This window comes from Larimichthys crocea, chromosome X, assembly GCF_000972845.2.
Source record: "Larimichthys crocea isolate SSNF chromosome X, L_crocea_2.0, whole genome shotgun sequence".
Taxonomy (NCBI): Eukaryota; Metazoa; Chordata; class Actinopteri; family Sciaenidae; genus Larimichthys; species Larimichthys crocea.
The window spans coordinates 10,404,734-10,430,704 of record NC_040020.1 but is presented as its reverse complement, the minus strand read 5'-3'; the positions used below and the strand labels follow the sequence as shown (position 1 = coordinate 10,430,704).

At 42.7% G+C, this 25,971-nt stretch overlaps 1 protein-coding gene across 1 annotated transcript in view; it reads right to left on the bottom strand.

Moving 5' to 3' along the window:
* The window catches only part of ank2a (ankyrin 2a, neuronal), a 72,232-nt gene that overhangs the window by 41,581 nt on the left and 4,680 nt on the right, over positions 1–25,971 (bottom strand). The window contains exons 2-20 of the mRNA XM_019256384.2: positions 13,259–13,360; positions 6,802–6,900; positions 5,510–5,608; positions 5,304–5,402; positions 5,026–5,211; positions 4,687–4,710; positions 4,215–4,223; positions 3,575–3,673; positions 3,112–3,210; positions 2,919–3,017; positions 2,581–2,778; positions 2,393–2,491; positions 2,194–2,292; positions 1,943–2,041; positions 1,566–1,763; positions 1,321–1,419; positions 991–1,089; positions 590–787; positions 169–267 (exon numbers count right to left, since the gene is read on the bottom strand). Coding sequence (XP_019111929.2) covers positions 169–267; positions 590–787; positions 991–1,089; positions 1,321–1,419; positions 1,566–1,763; positions 1,943–2,041; positions 2,194–2,292; positions 2,393–2,491; positions 2,581–2,778; positions 2,919–3,017; positions 3,112–3,210; positions 3,575–3,673; positions 4,215–4,223; positions 4,687–4,710; positions 5,026–5,211; positions 5,304–5,402; positions 5,510–5,608; positions 6,802–6,900; positions 13,259–13,360 — 2,103 coding nt within the window. The remainder of the gene's footprint in view (positions 1–168; positions 268–589; positions 788–990; positions 1,090–1,320; positions 1,420–1,565; positions 1,764–1,942; positions 2,042–2,193; positions 2,293–2,392; positions 2,492–2,580; positions 2,779–2,918; positions 3,018–3,111; positions 3,211–3,574; positions 3,674–4,214; positions 4,224–4,686; positions 4,711–5,025; positions 5,212–5,303; positions 5,403–5,509; positions 5,609–6,801; positions 6,901–13,258; positions 13,361–25,971) is intronic.

The following is a 25,971-nucleotide window of genomic DNA, read 5'->3' as shown; positions in this document are numbered from 1 at the left end:
ATATAATATAATATATTATTATAATTCCATGACACAGAATTGAAATAAATTACTTGTCTCCCATAAATTGATATGATTAATGAGATTTTTCTGTCTGTGTATGGTTTTCAGTGTGTGTGTGTGTGTGTGTGTGTGTGTGTGTGTGTGTGTGTGTGTGTGTGCTGGTACCTTAGTTTGCTGATCCAAGTTGGCATCATGTTTGGCCAGTACTTCTGCTGCACTGACTCTGTCTTCCTGGGCAGCGAGGTGCAGAGGAGTCAGTCCACTCTGTAACATACGAAGCACAGAGTTATCTTACCGTCTTTGTGATGTGTGTGTGTGTGTGTGTGTGTGTGTGTGTGTGTGTGTGTAACTGCTAAGCTTAAATACTTGCTTTGTAAATTATACATGCAGGAAAAAAACACAAACCTATGACCTAATCCTTGTTGCATATTGTGAATGACTGCAAGATTAAAGACTGTGTCTCCTTAACCGTGCAAATTCCTGAAAATATGATGACTAACGGTGCACCGTTGGAAACAGATGCCTCGTTAGTATCAACACAAGTATCTGACAGCAGCATTAGAACGTGGCTTTGTTTGTGTGTGACCTTGGTGGCTGCGTTGACGTGAGCTCCTTTGCCCAGCAGCAGGCTGGCCATCTCAGCGTGTCCTTCCTGGGCTGCCAGGTGTAGAGGGCTGACTCCCTGCTTGGTCAAAATGTTGGTCTCTGCTCCGTACTGCAGCAGCGCTAACGCAATGTTGGACTGGTTCTTTTTGGCTGCAATGTGGAGAGGAGTGTAGCCATTCTGGAAAGGGAGGAAGGTGAACACTTAGATCCTGCAACAACTTCACTCTGTATGCGTATATATATTTTTAAACGGTGCATGAAACAGCAAGCATTCATGTTCTTCTGACACAGAGAATATCTCTCTATCTCTCACCATCACTATAATTATGTAAAACATTCAACAAGATCACAACCGTGCAGTACGTTTCATCTTTGTCGAACCTTTGCAGTAGCATGAGGTGATGCCCCTTTATTCATCAGCAGCATAGCTACGTCTTGGTTGTCATAATGAGCTGCCACGTGCAGCGGAGTCAGGCCATTCTGTAAGAGGAGCAAGCAAGCATCTGATTAAACGACCGACGTTTCTGTAATGTGATTTTTCGCTGCTTCTGCTCCATCCTAAACACACAGATGAATTCTGCTCAGGCACTAAACAGATCCAGTGAAATGTGCGTCTCACTGACATGGATAACCTTGCACTGGAATAAAATCAGAGCGTGACTCTATATTTGTTTGTGTAATGCCTATAAATAATGCTGCTTTTCTGTTCACCTTGCCGGCATCATCGGGGAGAGCTTTGCGTTGTAGGAGAAGTTGTGCTACATCCAGGCTCCCATGCTTAGCTGCTACATGTAATGGAGTGAATCCTTTCTGTGGAGAGAAAAGAAAAGAGGTTATTGCAAACATGCATGCCCAAACTCTTAATGTTTAACGAAATATTTGCCTATATAAGAATCTTGGTTTAGTATTACTAGAATTAGGTATTTCTCTGTCTCTGTGTATCATGTTCTGCTCACCTTTGTGGCCAGTGAGTGTGAAGCTCCGGCCTCCAGCAGCACGGCAGCGGTTTCTACCTGGCCCTCCCTGGCTGAGATGTGGAGAGGAGTGTAGCCGTTGGTGGTGGCTGCATCTGGATGTGCCATGTGCTGCAGCAGCAGCTGGACTATATCGGTCTTTCCCAAACGGGACGCAATGTGGAGGGGAGTCTGGTCCTCCTGCGGTCCAGTAATATGAGCGAGAGAGACAGGTGGAGGCAATGGAGTTAAAGAAACAGACACACAGTAGCCAAAGCCGAGGCAAGCGACATGACCCGTGAGTATGTTTTGTAAGCCGGTGGATAATATGCCACAGAAGGAAACGGTGAGTAACTCTGACGAGGCGACAGCTGACTCACCCTGGCCATGGCATCCACCAACGCTCCGTTCCTCAGCAAACAGCGCACCACTTCCATCTGACCTGCCCGCGCCGCCATGTGGAGAGCCGTCTCACCGCGCTGATGTGCAGAACATGACAACATTAATGAGCGACAAGATGCACCTCTGAGAAAACCTGCGAGTCGTTCGCGTTAGGAAAATCTTTATACCACCGTGTGTATTTCCGACTACCATCTGCAGAGAGCTGAGCAAATGACATGTCAGTACTCACGATGTTACGGATGTCGGGAGACGCTCCGTTCTGTAGCAGGAGTAAAACGATGTTGAGGTGGCCCATGAAGGCAGACACATGGATAGGCGTGAGACCAGACTAGAGAGAGAGAGACAATGAGAAAGAGGCAGGAAGGTGAGCAGAACAGTTCACTGCACTGACAGATGCTGTTCTGAAACATTCCCACACAGTGTCTCACCTCAGTGATCGCCTGAATGGAGGCTCCATATTTGACCAGCAGCTCCATCACCTTCACCCTGTTCTTCTTACAAGCGATATGGAGAGGAGTGAAACCGTTCTAGTGGACAAAGAGAGAGAGACAGGAAACATAATCAGATAAATACCATTATATTGGTACATAATCACACAGAAATGTTATTTCCTTACCAGTGCTCTGACATTGGGATTGGCCTTCTTGTCCAGCAGAAGCTTGGTGACTCTGTAGTGGCCACAGTGAGCGGCGACGTGCAGCGCCGTGAGGTAGTCCAGCGTGACATCGTCGACAGGCGCCTTGTGCTGCAGCAGGAGTTTGACACACTCTATGTGGTCTCCCTGGGCCGACATGTGCAGCGGGGACAGTCCGTTCTGGGTCGGGGACAAAGGGAAAAGGTCAGAGGTGACAGCAGAAGCCTGATTTTTGTTTTTAGAACAATCGTATCCTGGAGCAAAAAAACTTTTATTTAGTAGAAGGAAAGTTCCTCTGTGTTCTGCACAGCTACACTAACCTTGGTTCTGGCTAAGATGGGAGCTCCTCTCTCCAGCAGAATCTCCACTGCTGGGTCATGCCCGCTCCTCGCTGCACAGTGCAGAGGGGTCAGCCCATCCTGACAAAGGCACAAAAACAAAGTGTAGCTATGAATCCAGTTTGTCTGTTTTTACAAAAGCGGTGATTGAAAAGTGGTTGAAGAAGAGTCTCACCCTGGTTTTAGCGTCTATCTGGGCCCCTCGATCCAACAGCAGGGCCACCATGTTCGTGTTGCCTCTCTTGGAGGCCACATGGAGAGGCGTTATTCCATTCTAACAAGGCAGGCAAGGAAACAAAAGTAAAGTTACCACAAATGCACATCAGAAATATGATCCATGGCTGTGACTGGAGCTTGAAGTCCTCCGGTCTGTTTTAATAACAGTATGTATGATTTTAATTTGTCTGTTTCTGATGAGATGAGTCAATGAGTCAATAATAGAAAGTTACATCACTAACTACCCGAAAGTAATGCAGCTTACAGCATTCAAGAAGAAACGTAACCTTTTTTAGAGGCTACGGGAAAATGGAGTTAATAAACTGTTCTGCAAGCCCCAGAGTGAAAACACACGTTAAGTGTGAACAGACAGCAGCACAGAAAGCGTGTTGACTTGCTAAGAAGTGGAAATGGAGCGCTACCCTGGCTGTGAAGTCCACAGCAGCTCCTCTGTTCAGCAACAGGGTGGAGACATTCACGTTACCATAGTGTGCCGCGATGTGCAGAGGGGTGAACCCACTCTGTTCAAGACAGAGAGAGAGAGAGAGAGAGAGAGAGAGAGAGAGAAGGGGGGATGGAAAATAAGTTGGGAAAAAAGGAAGAAAGAGAAGATTGGTTTAAACAGCAGGCGAGGAAAAGAGGAGAACAGTTGCAAAAGAAAAGCAAAGTAAGATGAAATGAGACGAAAGAAAGAAAGATGAGATTTAGCTGTGGCAGATACAGGAAAGTATCGCAATGAGGCAGCATGCTGAAAAAAAAAAGAGACCAGACATTTGGGGTGTCAGAAGAAGCATAAAAAATGAGCATAACCCTAAAATAGCACATGCAATACATAATGCATGGAGAAATCCTGCAATTCTGCAATGCCACGGTGAGAAAAATCAAAAGCAGTTTATGGAAAAGATTCAACAAAACAGACATGGAAAACAAAACTGAGACACATTCAGCAACTACGCACTACGTGTATCTGCTCGGACGAACAAATGGGCATTTACATATAAAGCTATATACTGCATATATATAGATATCTACAGTGCACAGTTAGGTGGGTTCGCTCCTTACCTTCCCGTTCTGATAGACACGGTGCAATTTAATTAAGAAAAAGAGTTAACTTAAAGATCAACAACGTGTTTCAGAGAGGAAATAAAACAATGCTGTCACAACGTGCTCAGAAGTACACATGCAGCGGGTTAGGCAGAGAAAAAGAAGTGAAGGTTAAAGATTCAAAATGATGCCGCTTAGAAATCTGTAACATATTTTAAAGAATGATTTATTCATTTAAAAATGAAAATGCAATTAACTAACATATCTGTCATTAATACAACACAACGTCTCTTTACTGTCAGCCATGCAGGAGTGTTTAGTAGAGTGCGGTCAGCTGCATGCGTTCATATTAACGGTACAGAGTTCTGACATGCACGACTTCACAAAAGTCCTCCTCAAATAAGGGACTGATCAGGACAAAAGAGCTGAAAGAGATGGTCAGACAGAGTGACAGAGAGGAATTAAATGAAGAGGTGACGAGTCTGTATACCTCCGTGGTTCTATTGACCATCATCTGGTTAGGACGCATTGAGAGAGAAAGGAGGGGGGATAGGGCGTAGGGTTGTTAGGGAAAGGGTTTACAAGGTCACACAAACCAAGACAAGCAGGCACACAACAAAGTATTCTCAGAGAGGCTTTGTCCATTAATATTAGATTTCCAAATGGACATGCAAATACTCCATTATCCATTCAGTCAGATGCATTATGACACACTTACTCAATTCTCTTTTCCCTCTCCCATTTTGTAATTACACCCTCCCCTCCTATTCTTCCTCTACTCCCATCAAGCACTCTACCTCCTTTTTTCCTCGACATCGCTCTCCCTCACCTTGGACTGGACGTCAGCGTTGTGGTCGTTCTGGAGCAGCAGCGCCGCAGACTTCGTGTCGTCTTTCCGGGCCGCGATGTGCAGGGCTGGGAGTCGGACCTTGCCCTTGGTGTCGTGCTCCAACAGCAGGGACACCACTGAGTTGTGGCCCTGCTGGAGAGCGATGGCCAGCGGAGTGAAGCCATCCTGGAAAAGAAACAAAGGAATTATAATATAAATGATCTATTTATAATTTGTACAATTCAACACATATACAGGCATTTTACACACAAACTCACCTCTGTTGCAATGCTTTGATTCCCGTCATTTTCCAACAGGTATCGAACCACCTCCAAGTGACTCTCCTGTGCCGCCATGTAGAGTGGAGTGAAGCCATTCTGTGGATGCGACGAATACATGCACACACACGTAAAGTAAGCTCGAGTTCTTGTTATTACACAGCTGAATTATCTACACAGATTTTGATCATTGAGAAGCATCTCACCTGTGACTGAGAGTTGATATCTGCACCTCTCTTCACCAGTAGTCTGACGACTTCTTTTTGTCCGGCCAACGACGCGATGTGGAGGGCGGTGTTTCCTTTCTGCAAAGACAGATTCAGGGTATACTTGCTGATTACAACCCCTCACTTCACCCTCTCCCTCTACAATAGAAACATCAACACATGGAGGACCCACAGCATCTGCAAACAGAGCTTCCTACATCCGACACACTGGAAGTAAAAGTACTGATTCTGCAGAAAAAACGGTCTGTGTTTAAGGTTGAGCTAATTTTAACTACTTTATATACTGCTGTGTAGTATAATCTAACCAATGCATCATATGTTGCATGTGTTGCTGTCCTGTGAGGATTGCATATCATGTGTATCATCATTTTCATGAGCTAAGCAAATCCAAAGACCTTTTTTTTTTCAGCTTTGTGATGGTACGTGTTCCAGCTAATTCAAAGAGGTTTTAAATAGTTTCTTCAGCTGGAGAAGTAGAATTTTCTAAAACCATAAAGGAATGTTTAAACCTTCAGTTTATCAGAAAATAAAAATCACTAAATTTGGAGAAAAGGTACAATATTTAGTATAAAGTTGCATAAAATGGAAATATTCATGTAAAGTACTTTCTTGAGTAAATGTACTCAAACTCCACCACTGGAAAACTCTAATGCAAATCGATAATACGCCAATGTTTTTATTTTTAAGGACGTGAAGGTTACTGACTGATTAATATCAAAGGCCAAATTCATGAGCGGCAGGGTGAGACATTCCTCGCTGACGCTTCTTGTTGGTATCTGTTCAACCTGACACATCAGGCATTCACACCGTCACATGGCAAACGACTCGCCGAGCAGCTGACCCCACGCTCACTCTCATCCCTTCTTTCCAGTAAGCTGAAGTCGGAAGTGATTTTAAGTTTCATTATAACATAAATTAAAAAAAGGGAAGCCGTCCATAATAAACACACATAAAACCTGTGAATGTATAAGGTCACAATACTGAACTCTATTGACATTCTCCCTCTGGAATCAGCCTCATGTCCAGCACCGTCCTCATGTTTCATATTCCAAGACAGAAGCTTTACATAGTACCTTACAACTGATACCACCATATATTACTTACACTTATGTGCACTCCTGCCTGTCATCTCCTTCGTTCTCTTTCTATCGCCCAGCTATCACTGTCCTCCGTCCCTCCTCCCTGTTTTCCCCTCATATCTCACCCCCCCACGTAAAGCTAAAGATCAAACTGTATCCGACAGTTAAATAATATGAATAATGTGCATGTACCTTAGTGGAAGAGTCAACAGGTGCTCCTCTTTCCAACAGTTCCTCCACTAAATCCGTGTGTCCCTCTTTGGCTGCCAGGTGTAACGCGTTCAGACCGTTCTGAAGAGAGAAAAGAAAAAAAGAAAATGTCATCACACGACTTCAAGGCTTACAGAAATAAAGCCCCGGACCGTATAGCCTGGGCAATAATAAAGCACCTGCACCTGAAGTACTATATTCCTTTAATATAAACACACGCTCCCCCTGCTGATCCTCCACCATGATGTAAAGGTGCAGAGATCTTAATGTTTTATGGCAATAATGTGAGCTCTGTACTGAATTATACTATATCGAACAGATGCTATTATGGATCTTGTGAACATTTAGACTGGCAGTGGTTAATATTGCATTAAAACTATATGATTTGTAGCTTCTTCGGCAATATTATGGTCAGATAAAATGTTAAAAATGTTATTTTTAATCAATTAAATCAAATTTGCACATTGATAGAACAAATTCTTGCAGCAGCATTTCTAAAAAAATAAATAAACAAAACATTTTTTTAGAAATAATTTGGGAGATCCATACCCAGCATCTCAAACCCAACATGTACTGTATCAGGCAGTTTTGGCATGAGCATTACCACCGAAGGCCTCTGATCCATCAAGCAGAGCTCCACAGGTTAGGAGCAGTGTACATGTTTTACTCTGACAGGCAATCGCAACCCAACTGATGTATTGACACAACACACACATGCACCAACATATTTCCTCTGAGACAGATCTATATAAACACGCAGAAGAAGAGTGATTCACCTCGTCCTCCTCGTCTTCCATTCTCTCCGAAACGCGTAAACTCACTCAAATGCGAGTCTTTTAAAAGCGCGGTCTCGTTCTTATCCTTCAGGTTCCCCTCCGCTTCTTTTCTCAAAGCTGAGAGTCAAACTCTCTCCTCCGTCTTCTTTCCTTTCCGAGTTTCTTTCTTTGCTCTTTTTCGATCTTTCTCCTTAGATGTTGCACCAAGACAGATTCAGAAGTGATGGAGCTCCAACCATCAACAGTGAGTGCTCCCCTGCCTCCTTCCTACACGCCCTCCCCTGGTTTAGATCCAAGCTTCAGGGTCTGTCTCCCCCCCCCTACAGGCTCTATCAGGTGGGTAACAGGGAGGAACTGTCAAGCCTCCCCTGACACTGATGTAAAAGAGGAGCTGTTATGTTGCAAACACTTCTATCATTTCACTTCTTTCCCTTGTGCATATACAACACGTACACACACACACACACACACTCTCTCTCTCTGAGTTGCAAAATGCCAAACAGCCAAAGGGGTGTCATGTTTCTGCACAGTCATAGAGGGTATGTAGGACACACACACAAACATAGATACTCATATTTAGAAGCTATTTCGAATGTCAACCTTTCAAAAAGAAAAAAAAGGGGGCATTCCTCAGAGGCCAACGCATGTAAGTGAGCGTCCGGTCGAGTGAATGATTCTGTCAAAGACACAGTATATGACATGAGAGCCGCCATCATGTCCTAGAATAAAACACTGAAAAATGCCTTTATGTTAACTGTACGTACTGTAGCACAGTCAGTCAGAAGACATCTGTAATAATTATCAATGAGATATCATGAAAACATGAGAGGAGTGGACTCATTACATTACATGTACCACACACACACACACGAGCTACAATTAATTAATATTTTTCATTATTGTTTAATCCCGTCACTTATTTCAACTATTTATTGTAATTATATAGAAAAAATATCCAATGTAAGAAGCTGGAAGCAGCAAATATTTGTTTAGTTTTTTTGCCAAAATAATTAAAGGATTCATCTCTTATCATAATTATAAATACTACTACTATATGATGCATTCAAAATCACACAAATCACACACTTGTGGGGAACTGCATGGCAGTCCTGACCTATTATTTTGCACTACGGCTGCAGCAAACTATTATTTTCATTAGGCCTGCGGAGTCATCTGTAGAATTCATTTACAATTAAACGATTAATATTTATAGTATATATAAAATGTCTTTAAATAGTGAAAAACATTTTCCTAGAGCCAAAAATGACATTTTCAATTAGCCTGTTTGATAGATTTGATCGATTGACATGACTAATCCTTTCAGCACTCTCATCATCGTCATCAGGTGATGGGTGTGGTTCTACTCCGCTCTGGACAAATGGTCCTCAGGTTTGTGAGGTCGTGCAGTCGATGTTTCTAATGTCATCACGTCGGTGAATCATAAATCACATTTCTCAGTCAGTCGATAACATTTTCACCGCAGTGCCGACAGGCGAGGTGAAACAACTCCCGGACGTAAACACTACATGCATCTCTGCTGTGGTTCCAACAGGCACAAAGTTTCAGCGCCAGGTCTGAAATGTTGGACTCACTGACACAGCAAGAATTATCTTATTAGAGCGTTTCAATCACATGTCAAGCATTATGTACTACAGGAGAGACAAGCAGAACCCACACACACACACACACACACACAAACGGATCTAAAGCTCCTTTTCCTCTCAGCTGTAAATCAAAGCTTCATTTAGCTAATGGACGCTCGATGATCCCTGGCAGTTCCTGGCAGGACGGACGCTTAGCTGAGCTCCGTCCAACACAGATTCATATTCATACGTCGTCCCTACGACCACTGAGCTTTCTTCAAATCACACACGATGAATAAAGTTTATTTTGTGTTGTTTTATGATCCAAAATGTCAGAGGGGGGTGGATGTTAGAAATAATGTAAACGCTGCAGATTAAAGGAGTAATATCACTCACCAAGGATTAACATTTGGGTAGATTAGGGGGGGACGAAACAGCTCATATACACAAACACACACAGTCATTGTCACACACACACACACTCAGACAGTGTCTACAGATCTTATATTATAAGCTGCGAGCTGAAGCTACCTGTCTTATTTACAGTATGCCGTTCATAAAATCTGTGCAGTAGTTTGGCTGACAGGACGGTGTATCTCTTTCTGTCTCTCTCTGTAACTAACTTGGACAGCCTTCTGTCCCTGGCGTCAGACTGCTGCTTTCTAGGATCAGACTCTCCAGTTATTACTCAGCACACCGCCAGGAGCAACTCTTGAAATTCCCATGTTACGTTCCAGCATCTGGCGCTGTCGCCCAGGTGAACAGTTTGACGAAGTCAAGCCCAGAAACCAGTGATGATGTAACATCGCACATTCATATTCAATCATATTAGAGCGAGAACTATTAGTCTATTAATCAATTAGCTGGCAACTACCAACTATTCTGTCAATCCATTAAGCTTCTCAAATGTGACTATTTTCTGTGTTCCTTTATTACTCTGAACTTATTATCTATTTTACTATTTTATGGAGCAAACGAGGACGCTTGAGGACATTTTTCACCACTTTCTTACATTTTTTGGACCAAACAACTAATCGATTAATTAAAAAAATGATCAACAGATTAATCGAGAAATGAAAATAACTGCTGCAGCCTTGGATGGACGTTATATTGTAGCACACTGAAGATTCCCATTAGTTTCCTTAAGTTCAAAGTCACTGCAGATTATACGTTTGTTAGTTGCTTGTAACCAGACCGCACATTTGTGTCTGTTGGTGCTCTTATCGACAGAGCTCTGCCTCCGCTGACTGCGACGCTTACAGATAATGGTCCTGCAATTGTGTGGAGTGCTTTTTTTTTTCTCCCACCGACATGATTCTGATCCACTCATTTCCTTGAGAGCAATTCTGCCGCTAATCACACATAACCTGTTACCTTTGAATGAATCGCATCCTGTCGTTGTGTTTGTAGAAAATTGGTATCTCTTTGAAAATGTCATTATGGTTCAAATGACATTATATCTGGGGGGGAAAATGTCAATTAGCAGAGTCACGGAGAGTCGAACCGCTCGTCAGCTGCCGTCCACACAAACGATGCATCTGGTTAACGTGTGGCCGAGCCTCTTCGGCGGTGAGTGCGATCATAAACCTTCACCACCGGATCTCATACATGAAGTGAACATGAAGTAAAGTGTTTCTAATTAAGTTGCATGATTAAGCCTGTGACCATGACAACATGGCAGTCTGGACAGAAAAGCAGTGTGAAGTATAAGAGATACAATTTCACTATGAAACAACATGACAGGAGGAGGAATACGAGTACTGTACTTGAAGAATGTGTGTGTGTGTGTGTGTAAGCTTGTGCACACACATACGAGGGAATATGCACACATAAGTGTGTGTGTGTGTGTGTGTGTGTGCGTGTGCGATCCATGTGATCACTTCTCTAATACAAATTAAAATGAGCCACAACTTACTGCATAGCTTCAAGGTCATAACTGAGTAGTTATGTCTTGTGACTCCCGAACAAAATTACATGTACTGCATTACAGTATACACACACACATGCACACACTTTGTAAAAGCATCACGGGGATATATCTGAAAATGTCACTTGCATTTTTGGTCATCTGACAAGGGCTCAAATGTGATCATCTGACCCCCTGACAGATACGATGAAGGGCAGGACTCTCCTGTTGCAGGGAGGGAGCTGTGTGTGTTTATATGTGTGTGTGTGTGAGATGTATGTAGCCCTGAATAGTTAGGTGGTGCACAAAACAAAAACCCCACAGTGCCCATGACAACCTGTGTGCCAACCAATTACAGCCCGGTGTATAAATAGTTGCCATTAAACTGCTGGGAAATTACAAAAGGCCAACCTGCAGTGAGACAGCACAAAATGTGAGGAGCTGATGATACGCACACACAGTCCTTTAAGCCACCTTGTGACTACTGTAAATCATACAGACACAGACAGGGCAAGAGCTCCAGGGGGAAGTATTTTGTTCCCTCCCCTAATCCGTCCTCCCACAGTGGAATGTGGGTGAGGGGGGTTGAGAACAGCTGTCAGATGGACACAGACCCCCCCCTGTCAAATACAGCTGAGATTGGATGGAAGAGGGGGGTGTGGTTGAGAGGGGAGGAATATGTTGATGGGGTTTGTTGTGATCTTGTGAGGGAGACGTGGTAGGTCGAGGTATGCGCTGACCTGGCTGGGCTGGGCGATGCCGCCGTGACACAGCAGAGCGATGGGAAGGTTCGATTCAGCAGGTTTGAACCAGTTAACAGTTTTGACAGACAGGAGCAATGTACCGCGTGTGTTTGTGCAGCATTCTGTGCATTTACTTCAAATGAGACAAAATCTAGATTTAGTCGACCATAAAACAGCTTTCCTACAGTTACAGTTACAGTTTTCCGTGACTAAAAATACAACAAAACCGAGCTGATTCAGCTGATGATGACATAGGAACAGTTTCTTCCCGTTGCTCCGATGAACAGTTAACACCAAACACACAGTGTGCGCCTCAAACATCCACTGAACCTGTAAAATATTTATCCACACTGTTTCACTTCAGATGTTTTTTCTTTAAACATGTAAATTTAAATCAGTCATACACAATCTACTAATGTTGTGCATATGATATATCTATATTTCATATCCACCCGCCTCATTAACATTGAGCAACCTGCTACATAAATCATATTTCAGCATCCTCTGCACTATTGTCTTACTGTACTTACTTATGTTTACCTTGCTGTAGCTGTGTGTATGCTTGTGTATTTGCACTAAGAGAGATGTCAGATTCCTCGTGTGTGCACACATGCCTGACCAATAAAAGTGATTCTGATTCTGACAACCCAATGAATAAAAACTAAAAAAGTACGTGCAAATTATACCGTACGTCCTTAAATAAGAAGACTAAAGTTTTCATTACACTACATTGCCTTGTGTTGCTCAGCCTGTGAATATTTATACTTTTTTTAATGTTCAGAGTTTAAAATGAGTCAACACAAGTTAAAATGGAAATCAGTGAGTTTACTTACTTACTTTGTCTGTCTCTTTCAGGGTCATGCCTAGTCAGGCACGGTATTGGTTGAAGATGCAGTCACATCTCCCCTCTCTCATTAATGCATGTTACTAACTAAACTTCTTTCCTTCCTCACTCGAACCGAGTGTCTAAGGACAGAGGGTGTCACTCCCTGTACAGATTGTAAAGCCCTCCGAGGCAAATGTACTTTGTGACTTTGGGCTTTACAAATAAGATTATTTAAAGTGTAATATTCTCACACACGGCTGAACTGAACTCTAGAGCTTCTGCACAAATGTTTAGTCAAATTTAACTGCACAGCAGCATGATGTGATCGTCACCTGCTGAACAACACACATTAGCACATGCTTGCCTGTCCCCACTGTGTTGAATGATTTAATTGACTCAATAAATGATGATGAACATGACTTTCTGAAGACTGCATCAACACCAGTCAGTAAATGATCAATGAGGAAAGACACCGTGACTGTTGTGTAGCGGTTCATTTGTAAAGATGACACAGGAAAAAAAACGATGCACATCAAGAGCAAGAGGAGAAACAAAGACGTCATCAGGTACCAGCCTCTGTTGAGACCAGTAAGAAGTTCCCTTACCTGGTTACAGGTGCTAATGTCTACTCCGTTTTTCAGGAAGTCGAGGACTTTGTCAATATTCCCGGCTCTGGCAGCTCGCAGGAAACTGGTGTTACTGTCGGACTAGAGAGGCAAAGACAGAAAGGAGATGATATTAGGAGCAGGAACACAAGCAAGTTTTCAAGTGTCGGTTCTAGGTATCATCTTATCCTGTGTCATCATTTGTTTTAGGTCTATTTTTGATATTTCTGGTAGAGGTGAGGTGTCTATAAAGGCAACAGGACTGTATTTATTATACAAATATATTATTTATTATACAAAATATTTACATTTTTACCCAGCACATACACAAAAACTAAAAGTATTGTAATATTAGCTTTTACAGACCAATCTTTCATTTCATTATATAAAACTGACCCCGTGTTTTGTTCAGTTCTGTTTGTGTTCACATCTGCATTAGAAAAACTCGAGTCAATCTACAAAGATGGATGCGGTTTGTTATTGCCGTGCCGTGAGCTTTCAGAAAGGGTTTGATGCTTTTATGAAGTCGGACTTCCTGTTTGTATCAACAGTTTGTCTGCGTAGGCTATTTTAAATTTAACCACCAGCCATCAAGACTGCACAAACAGCTGCAACACGCACTGTGTTTGGCCTCGTTTATGTGCATGAATTGGATTTAAAGTTTCTCACTGAACTTCTCAAAAACGTTGACGGCATGTACGCAGAGAGGAAGTTTTACACGTGAACAGTTACAATCAAAGCTGAGTGCACAAGTATATTAGGACCAAATTAATTTTAAATATAAATAATAACAAGATGTAAAGTTTTAAGGTTTAATTAAGAACATTAAGGGTATATGGTAATAGTATAAGGCTGCTGACAGCAGTGAATAACAATTATTTTCATTATCAGTTCTTGTGGTGATTATTTTTCCAATTAATAAATGATTAATGAATGATAAATGATTATTTTGGTCTATAAAAATGTAAAAGAAATTGTGACAATGCACCAAAAAACATGAAATCCTCACATCTGACAAAAAGTATGGAATGTTTGTAATTTTATCTTGAATTATGCAATTAATCAATAATGAAAATAGTTGCCGTGGATCAGCTCACCACTGATTAATGGACTAATAACAAACATTTACAAAGATATTCCCTCATAAACTTTACAAAGCTTCTATTCTGCACCATGCATGCCACGATACTTGTGCAAAGGACTCGTGGCTGTATTGCTTTGACAGTGTTGACGTGGTTTTGGTTTGCCAACACAATCAAACTCCTCATCACATGTCTGCGACGAGGCCACACCCCTGTGTAGGATCAAGGGTCAAACCACACAAACACACACACACAAACACACACACACACACAAGCAGATTAACACGACATGTTTTCTTGAACACACCATCAGTGCAACACGTGTGACAGAAAAGCTGATGAACCGCGGTTCTCTCTCTCCGCCTCTTACCGGTGAATCATCAGTGTCAGATCCAGAGTCAGCTGCTCCGTAGTGATAGTTTGAATCTTTGTCACCGCCATTGGTCTTTAAAGCTTTATCTGATCCACAGGCTTTACATGATGCTGCATTGCCCATGGTTACCATCCAAATCAGGAAGCAATTCCCCAGCTATCAGTGAAAACCGTGGCTTTTCTTCACTTCACTCACTGTGCAGTCCACCAAAGTCCAATCCTTGTGTTTTCTTACTTTGCTTCCTTAAGATAAAGCCTCTCCGGCCCACGTTCCTGATGTTCGGCTGCATCAATCAATCTTACAATCCATTAAAACTATCCATGTCTTCAGTCCAAATCACACTTACGTCACAATTAACACCACTCTCTTCCTTTCTCAGCAAAAACTCTTCGGTCTTGGACACCTCTGCCTCTGTGTTAGTCTTAGTTTATGAGCTGAGCCAAGCCAAGGCCCAGTCCTGCTCTTCTCCTCCGTAAGATAGAACAACTGCAGCCATAAACATTCAACCCTCATGTCTCTTCTCCCGCCTTGGCTATTTTTACCTTTCCAGACCTTCTCCTCAGTGAAGACCACCACCCCTCGCTGTGTGTACCCAGGGTGGGGTGCATGACAGCTGGGTTTGAGTCTGGCTGGAGAGCGCACGGCCTGTGGTGCTCTTCAGGAACGTGGAGGGTCATGATGGAATGATAGAAGACGAGCCTGAACTCAGTGCTCGAATTTCATTTTTAACTTACAACCTTACACAAGAAAACACTGTTCATCAGTTAGGGAATGTAAAAAATGTCTGACATGTAGACAGGGTTCAGAAAACAGCCGTTACTGCAGAATATTCCAGATTCTGGGTCTTTGCATAACAAATTTAAAGGCATAGTCAGAGTATTATCACAACGGCACATGCAGCGTGTTTTCCAATCACTTCTGCTCGCTCGCTTTCTTGTTCGACTCACCGCCGAGGAAGCGCAGAGATTGGATTGATTGAGAACCGGCTGTAATCTCTGTATCTGTACCGGATTTGATCTGCAGTCCGTCATGTAACAGAGGATACTGGATTATACACTGTGCAGTACTCTGTCCCAGTCTATGCTTACAATGGAGGTACATCGAAACTCTACTTTGTATCATAAACAGCTGTATTTACATGCACACACGGCCATTTATGGTAATTTTAAACCACTGTAATGGCCTGTATTATAACAAGTATAATCACACAATATTCATTTGATGAGTGTTGTCAAACACTCAATCCAAATAAAGAGTGTGTGGCGGTATCTTTCAGGTGAAATCAGGCTACACGATATATTTAGACGTCATAAGCACGATAATGCACTGTGTTCCAATATTAGAAAATAATGGACTCCACTTTGGACATTAATTCCCATGAACCTTTTTACCGTAGCGTTTATTTCACGTCTCACCAAAAGGTCACTCAGTCTGAGGTCAGCATGTGACCTCCCTCTGAGCTTCTCACATCTGTCATCAATCCCACCATCATCCATCTCCCTCAGACTGCTTTATAAATCATCTGAGAGGACAGCAGCCCGGTCGGCCACATCCACATCTGTGCAAACCCCACAACCCACCCACTCCCCACACACACACACACACACACAACGGCCTAACACCGATGCTTACAGTACACGGCTACGCCTGTGAGAGCGTGTGTAGTTGAAATATATTAACATGTAGATATGGTAATGTGCGTTTTTACCTGCCGCTTGCGCTCAGCTCTCTCACGCTGACGTCTCCTCTTGTCTCTGGCTTTCTGCAGAGCTCTGTACTCGACGCTTTGCTCGAGCTCTCGAGCTTTCTTCAGGTGGGCCGCAGCGTGGGCCATGACTTCCTCTTTCTACTCTTACTCTTACGCGTCCTTAACTTAATTAACTAAGAACCTCATATATGCAAATTAGTCATCAACTGAAAATGAAATTTAAAAAAATATCCTCAGGTTGTGGGTTGGCTCCAAAATATGATCCTGTTAACTGACACTGTTCCCCTCTTTATTGATTCTTCTTCAGGAGCTTTTAATCAGACTTTGTCTCTTCACATCAAGCCGAGAAACAGCTACCGAACACGCCACACATGCACACACACGACTGAACCGTTCACATTCATGTGTACATGAACACGACAGAGGGAGACGATGACTGCAAAGGGTTGATGAATGATGACAGTAAGACCCAACCGCTTAGTCACTACACATCCCACAACACACACACACAAACACACAGGAAATGACCCAGTCCAGATGTACATGAAAACCCGACTCCAAGTGAACAGATGTGGCTACGAAACATTTGTGTGTGTGAGTGTGTGTGTGTGTGTTACTGTGAGCCACTGTCACAGGAAAGTGTTTATTGTGTGAGAGGTTTAGGGAGGCTGCATGCCAGCAGCCAGCTGACTGCTGATAGCTGCAGCTACTCTCTCTTACTACTGCTGTGAAACTAAACTGTGCTGTATCCTGAGGGGAAGAAGGACCCATGGGGGGAGACAGAAAGGTTACTGGGTGAGGAGGGGAGATAGGGCTGAATCAGACGGGGAGAGTGGAAGAAAACAGGTGGAATATGTTAAATATTTTAGACGTTTTGTGTGGAATTTACCAGTTCGGTGACCCCGAGTGGTAGCATCAGAAAAGCTACGCTTAGATCTAACCAAGAGACTGTCTCGTTTTTGATGAGCAAAGACTAATTCTATCCAATTGCACAATAATAACATAAATATCGGATGCATAGTGGCTTTAAAAGAACAGCAAGTTTGGTTTTGAAGCCAAGACATCTTGGGTCAAGTCTTACAGAGAGAAGAAGATTGTACAGCGAGGATGAATTAAAATGAAGAGCGTGAAAAGAAGGACCGCTGCAAGGAAGAGAAAGAAGAGTCGGGAGGAGAGAGAAACAGGGTGAACCTGGGTACAGGATGTCCTTCTGTGAGCAAGCAGAGAAGATGGGACACACCACCCGGTCCGGAGGGGGACCAGTGAGCACTGAGCACAGAACAGCGGCTCCCAATCACCTGCAAGTTAGGCAGGCTTCCCCCTGCACGGTGCGGGGAAAGTGGGTCGGTCTGCGTCTCAACTGCATCTGCATGTGTGTGTGTGTGTGTGTGTGTGTTCATCACTTGGGTGTCAAGGTGTCTCTTTATCAGTGCAGCTAATGTTAGGAGTTTGAAATTTCAGCACAGAGGACAGGGAGACTACCTCACACCTCTATTTCTGTTCACATGTTTTCGCCGGCTCAGTCAACAACACCAACAACAACAACAACAACAACAACAACAACAGCAACGTCGGCAACGTCGGCAACGTCTCTCTTTACCGTGAATGGGACACATCTGCTGAATCACTCGGCTCTGTCGTGCAATCTAAAATGCTCTACTCTGACTGCTTCATTCAGTTTTATGGTGATCCTGCTGTTTGAACATTTCTGCGGATCTGCACCTCTGGCACGCTCTGCTGGTCAAACAGAGAATGAGGCATCCTTCTCTAAAGGATGAATAACAGAACATTAATTCAGTGATGATGCATTATGTTATATAAATATTTTATGACAGTGGTTCCCAAACTTTTTACTAAAACAACAGTACACAATAACTGATAAACTGTAACTTTAACCTAAACAGTTTGCGCAAAATGAGAGATTTGAATGAATCTGTGATGGTTTTTCCTGATATTTTAACTTTTTCTGTCTGTATTATGTGTTTGTTACAGTTTTTAACAGACTTCTCATGCTTGACCATTGTTCTATGAGCTTTTTGGTTGTTTTAGCTGTTTTCTAATGCAAGATGAGGCTGTTTAGCAGAGAGGCAAAGCTTTGTGAATATAGGTAGACCTGAAATCAAGAAGGCCTCACGAGACCCTGTGAAGCTTTGGGACCCACAGGTTAAAAACCAGTGTTGTATAAGTCTGAGATTCAAAACAGAATAAAGAATTCTTCAGATATTTATTTTCCAGGATCGTTAATCGGTCTTTAAATATTAAGAACACTAAATGAAGATTAATAAATGCTCATTATAATGTACGCATGTAACTCCATGAAAGCCTAAAAACAGTTTTCCAACAGCGGGGCTGTGCTAAAAAAGATAACAGAATCTTAAAACGACTTCAGTCTCAGCTTTGCAATGATGCATTCCAGTTTTTTCTATTCTCATGAGTGTCACGTCTTTGTGTCCCAGTCTGTCAGTACTTTTTGTTTTTATATCTGGCGTCTAGGAATAACTATACACACATTACGTAATCCATCTAATCAGGGCCGGTCCTAGCTATGGGCAATGTGGGCGGCCGCCCAGGGCGCATTCTCCGTGGGGGGCGCACGAACGCCCGAAAAAGCAAAAAACCTCGGTAATTTTCGATACCGCTCATTAAGTTAGCGGAGCGGGCGCCCCGATAGCGGGGTGTTGACAAGGCAGAGGGGGGCGTCGGACAGACAGATGGGGGCGCACGCATCCAGGGGCGCACGGCGCATCCAGGGGCGCACGGGCGGCCGTTAGGGCGCACGAGAAAATGTTCGCCTCGGGGGGGGGTTCGCCCAGGGCGCAAATGTGGCCAGGACCGGCGCTGCATCTAATCTTTTAAACGTCCTGAAACTTAAAAGTGAAACACAAACATAACACACACAATACTGCACACTGCAGGCAAATCTAAAGACCTGCTGTACTGTATTAGTTCTTGAGTTTCATATTTAACAGCCAGATTCTATCAGCTTATTGATCGGCATGTTAGTTGAGCCTGAAACAGTGTTCTGACTGTAATACTGTTACAGTGTGTGTGTGTGTGTGTGTGTGTGTGTGTGTGTGTGAGCACAGCATGTCTTTATTAATACAAACTTCCCAATGTCTGTGCATCAGCAAAGGCTGATCAATGACCTCTATTGATCCCTTCCATCACTCATGCCAGACAATGAAGATTAGGAGAATACATTAAAAAACTAAAGTGTGTGTGTGTCTGTGAGTCCATTTGGGAGTCAGATTACACTGAAGGAGGGGGGCAGGGTCCCAGAGAGAGCTGATGCGAGCTCTTGTTTCTCTTAGTTTGGTGTACGCGAGGAGGGTTAATGGTCTACTTTTCATTTTATAGATCCAGAGGCTTTTATACGGCCCATTAGTCTCTATGATAGACAGATATGAGAGACACAGAGGCTGCGCGGTGCACGTGTCGGATCGTGTGCCTCAAACCGTTGGTGGATGTGTGCACGCAGGTGTGGCGCGTATGTACAGCGCCCCATCACGTGCATGCACACAAATAAACACACAAATTTTAACGTGACAAACGTTTCACGGCGTCCGCGTTTAGTCTTTTCTTGTTCGATTTCCCGACAGTGCTCGCTCCGTTATGAGGCAAAAGAAACGTAACTTTGACAATACATAAATAAATGTTCACTGTGATGGATTGCCTATGCACAACTTGCTTGTCTCTGCAGGTTTATTTTCATATCACACTGACATAAACTAAAAAGAACCGGTGGCTGCTTAGGAAGAAGAAACGATGCATGAACTGATTCTATGATATGCTTTGGAGCATGACTGTACTGTAAAGTACATACAGATTTGTAGTAAATGAGCTAATGAGCCATTCGTTTGTTTACTTAAATCATCTTTCTGCTCCTGGGAGCCGGTGTCTTATGATTTTTGCTGTTCTCTGGATGTCGCCGCTGTTGTTGTTGGTGATTCGTCTGCCTGATAATGGAGCCACGGTGCGGACTAGTGGAGTTCTGCCAGTGATATGAGTGTCTGATGGTGTATAATGCATCTGAGATTTATTGGAGGAGGATTCTTTCTGTTTAAGATGACTCATTTGAACTTTTAGAAGTCCATACAATTTCCATTTACTGCACCCATTCACTGACAAATGCTTGTGTTTGGTTTAAGTTATGCATTAGGCTTACGTTAACCTGGTAAGTGAGTGAAAATCTCCATGTGCTGCAGAAGGCCTGAATCTCTTATACTTATGCAACACTTTTTTTTAAGAGTGGACTCGAAGGCCAAACCCAAGAGACTCGAGTGCTTCCTACGCTCTGATACATTTGATATTAGTATCAAGTGCATCACTGAGTTTCTTCTATGTGTCAAGATTGTAAATGCCAACCAAGAAAACTCCCGTACAGGATACAATTTATGAATCAATAGATACTTTTCCAAAGAAAGTTCAAGTCTGAATAGTTAATAGTTCATTTCTTGTGGTGAGAAATCTAAAGCATCATTTCCAAGAAGTCACAGCACCTGAAGATAAATAGTTCCACTCCATAACTCCCTGAAAACCTCAACTTCTTGTTGTTTCATTTCAGTTTGTGCACGGATTAAACAATTGAAATGCCACGGTTACTTTGCGAGAGATGTTGGTGGGTGTATTTATTTTTGTTTGCCCACTGCTTCCCATCTGTATAACGCACAGACATGATAGTGGTATAGATTTTCAAGTCTAAGTCTCAGGAAGCAAGAAAGTACAATTTTAAAATTGTTTAATTAACCCTTTAAAGAGACTTTTTAGAGTTGTGCATCTTCGATGTGTTTCGTTTTTCTTCAGGTAGTTATTATTGAACCGTGTTCTATTTTTAGAACCTGCCAGTTCAATATAAAGTCATTTTATTTGGGCGAGTGCCTCGTTTTCTTCACGATTTCTTTGCTCTCCTTTCATTTGTACTCAACAATTTCGAAAACCTCTCTTAGTTTCTTATGATGTTTCATGTTTTGGTTTTCAGCCTATCGCAGTCAGCAGTGGTAAATGACACCAGCAACCCAGGCTTCACTTGACTTAATTTAGACCATGGCTTCATAATAGAGACAACACATCCAGAAACCTGGGGGATTATTTTTTTATAGAAACTACGCTCAAGACAACAACAGGAGGTCTGCAGTGCCCACACTGATGCTCAGAATATTACACACACACACACACACACACACACACACACACACACACACAATTCCCCTTCGGGATATTGATCCTAAACTGCAGCTGAACCCTGCACCACATGACTGTAACATGAGATAACACTGCAGTTTTACTACCTGCCTCTTTCCCAAAGCTGCATGTTCAAACAAACATAGTTTCCAGTCGAAGAAGTTCTTAATATGAGCCGTGACTTTGTGCTTAAATGGCAGTAAAAACACGACACAGTCTCTGACGAGGATTTGCTACAGGAATGAGTTATGTGACGAAGCTGTGGGCTTCATAAATCAACCAACAACCCGACAAAAACAACACATCTTTGCATTTAAAGCATCGATGGTCGTCCAGGTAGACCTGTGTGAACGGTTCGATTGCGAGTCCGCAGTATAAATGCGTAAACACGTAACGGAGTGAACAAAATACAGAGCAGAGACAGGAATGGATTGGCTCGCAGATATGATTTAAATGTCAAGTCATCTCGCTGCCTCTTTTACTGCCTATGAAAGGTCAGACCCATAAAGTACACCACACACTAACTCTCTCTCTCTCTCACAAAACCAAATCACACGGTCTCAAATTTAATAACACAAATCCAGATCAGACCACACCCAAAAACAGTGAGTAATAACAGTGAGACAGCAAGGGTGGGTGAGTTAGAGAGGGAAAAGAGAGATGCACTGTGGATTGGAGATATAACCTTGATACGGCCACATGATGCGCCCAGAGGGAGTGACTGGAGGGGAAGAAGTGGAGACGACCACGCCCTGAAGCAGCACCACCTCCAAAACACAGTTTATATACGAGCCTCTTGATTCCACAGAGCAGCAGCCCTGCAGGCAGACAGCAGCACTACATGAACTGACTGCATGCAGCTTTTTGCTTCATTTGGTTGCAGCCTTCAGCATCCTGTTTCCAAAACAAACCATAAGAATAATGGATGTGGGAAAAGAAACGCAGAGCAAGCAACTGAATTTTTTTTTTTAGAATTTCATTATTCAGCTGACGGAGGGGGGTTTATGAGGTGTTATATCTAAAAGCTATCAGTAAAAATGCAATGCCTGCAACCATAACCAATATCCACTGCTTCTCCAGGATACAGGAGGGTTGGTTTTGAAATCCTCTTGCCTTGAAAATGGCCGTCAAATTAATTTACGGCTTTGCCTTTCCTTTTTTTTCCCTTTTTGAAGTGCTGCCCAAGTCTCCCCCCGGGGAGCACATGACGTCAGTTTGTCGTTCCCGTTAATGAAATGAGAGAGAGAGAAAGAGAAAGAGAGAGAGAGAGAGAGTCTTGGAGTCCTCTGGAAAATAAACGGCCATATTCCAGTCCTGCAGTCCTACTGCACAAGCTATATTATATATATCAATATCCTGGCATGGGGCACTTGAGATACCGTACTGTGTAACGTACTGTGAAAAAAGCAGGTCATGGGTTCAGAAGAGTGCAACACAATGACTCATCTGCCCATTAAGACATTAATTGCCCTCATTAGTTACTCTAGAGCTAAGATGAAGTAAGTGAAAAGATGGAGTTTGAGATTTGCCAGAAAATGTGAGAGAAAACTGAATTCTCCAGAAGAAACTTTGGCAACACTTTCTCCAAATGGTAATTTGCGTACAACATCTTGAAATCTGACCGATCTTCACCTCTGGACTGCACACAGAGAAGCCACGGCCCACAAATGTTGCACAGAGTTTCATGGCAGACAGACACATTTTCTGTTTTTACCACTCTGACTCACAGTTTATGTGCTGCCATCGCTTACATATTAGCAGAATGTGTTTCCATCTGGTAGCTGATCTCATCCAGCGTCAGATGACAAAGGTTGCTGAGGCAGAAACTGATTTCACCTCCGAGTTGAACGTACGATGAATAATGAAGCGTGTGACCTAAAATTGGCGGCGGCCAGTACGAGGAATGCTGAGTGACGCTGGCAGAAAGAGAGAGAGAGAGAGAGAGAGAGAGAGAGAGAAATAACCGGGCTGGCAATTAAAAATAAAAAGAGAGGGAAAGGATTCAAACTGAATTAAACAGATGTGTAAGTACATTTACGTTCACTTCAGTTCTGGACTAAAACCAAGCGCGATGAGTCTGACCGCCCAACTGCAGGAGTTCAAAATTGCATCACAGCATCTTCCTCAGCATGTGGCAAAATCAGTTTTTCACCAGAATATATGTGTGTGTGTGTGTGTGTGTGTGTGTGTGTGTCCATTTGATCTGTGCCTGCGTGCAGTGTGCAGAGCTTTGATGTGTTCCCCTGTGAGAAAACCTTCACTTACTCAGCTCAAACATTCTCAGAGCGGATGGAGAGAGAGGAGGAGGAGTGGAGTGCAGGAAGGTTAAGGGAAAGTGAAAGAGCACATTTACATGAAGGTGTTGTGAGTTCAGCTTCTGAGAAGTCCATTGATCACCGGCCACGCCCCGCTTCTCTCTCTGTCTTTCTGACGGGAAACACAGTTATGAGGCCTTAATGAATAATTGACATCTAAATGCCTCCCACTGCCTCCAGTCCAAAAACACCTGCCTTCCATAGAGCACGACCAGCAAAGGATGCATCTGATATCACCCCTTCCTTGAGGGAGCATATCAATCTTTAAATCCCACATCTGTGGCCAGTTAATGCATGCATCTCTGTGCATTATGCACTCTCCTGTCTTTGTCACTCTTTGACTTTGTCTTGTCTCGACTCTCTCTGATCAACGGCCTTTTACCTAAACGAGAAAAGCTTGACGATGACGAACTATGACTCATCAAATGATGCTATCTCGCCCTTAAAACATCCATCGGGGGAAAAATAGGCCAGTGGGAGATGGTGTCAGATATAACTAGGCCACCCCAACTAGTTATGAGGTACCATGACAACCAAGAAGGACAGTACATGAGTGTCAGGATGCCGTTTGTACCCAAATATAGAAATGCTGACGGTCTATATGGATGTTGGATCCGGGACAGGAATACCTGCGCTTTTCTCACCACCCTATCACCATTACACTGTATGGAAACTCATACGAAGCCCATAGATAACCATCGCATGACTGTTGCTTGTATGTTGCATCAGAGCTGGTCGACGAAGTGGCTCCTTGATATCTGGAGGAGTATCATGCCAAACATGGTCACCGTCTGAGGTAAAATTTCCCCCACGAGTGGGATGTGAATATTCGTGAGTCAGTTCTGCAGGTCAGCTTTGGACAGTGCAGTAGACCCGGTTCAGAACCAGAGCTGAGACTAGTCGCCGATTAGCCGGTTAGTCTATTGATAATCGATAATCAACTGTTTTGATAATTAAATCATCATTTGATTTACTTTTTAAAGCAGAAATTCCAAGAATATGATGGTTCCAGCTCCTTCGATATGAGGCATGCTGCTTCCCTCTATTGTATATCACTGTACATTGAGTATTTTTGGGTTTAGGATTGTTGATTGAACAAAACAAGACATCACTTTGAGCTGTGGGAATCTGAGACAATATTCTAATTAATGAAATCAATGAAAACTATCTGTGAATTAAATGATTATGAAAATAATTGATATATGCAGCCCTAAAGACAATAAGAATAGTGCTGAAATGATTAGATTTCAATTATTTGAGGAGTCATTTGGCAAGAAAAACAACAGATTTGATAGTTAATCAATCATTGAAGTCCCTGAGTTGTACCAAACTTTGTATGGTTACAGCTTGTGGGGATATGCATGCTTGTAAAACTTGTTTCTACAAAACATGCAATCTACAGTACTCGCAACTAACATATATTGATTAATCTGCGGATTATTTTGTCAGTTAAATTAAAAGAAAGTAATGCCAATTTTGCCCATCATGAGTTATACCAAAACCCAAAAGCTTTGTCCAACCAAAACCAGATCCCTTATGTAAATATTCACACGTCCTCGCACTCGAGAAGCAAGAACTAGTGAATGTTTTAATATTTGTGTCATTTTTCAAGCACAAACTCTAATCAGTTATCAAAAATCGTTTCAGTTTTACAATCTTCAATCTCTCGTCTGACTCTGACTAAAAACATGCAAGAGACCATTTAATGATTTTCTGATATTTGATAGATTAAATGATGATTTGAAAATAACTGATTATGACAGATAATGATAATAATCACTGGTTGCAGCCCTGGGTAACTATACTTGATGTTGCATCATTTATGATGTTCATACAGTAACATGACTGCACTTAAGGTCCCATTCAAAGGAGAGATTATATTAAAAAACAAAGGCTGCACACTGACAACAAACTTCGGTGGGGTCTGTTTTGTCAAAGCTGATTATGCTGATCGTATATAGGGAGCGGGACAGAGCACTGGGCGGACACATCTTGCTGAATCATGCCTGACTACAGAACACAACAATGCAGGTATCTCCAAGAAAACAAATATT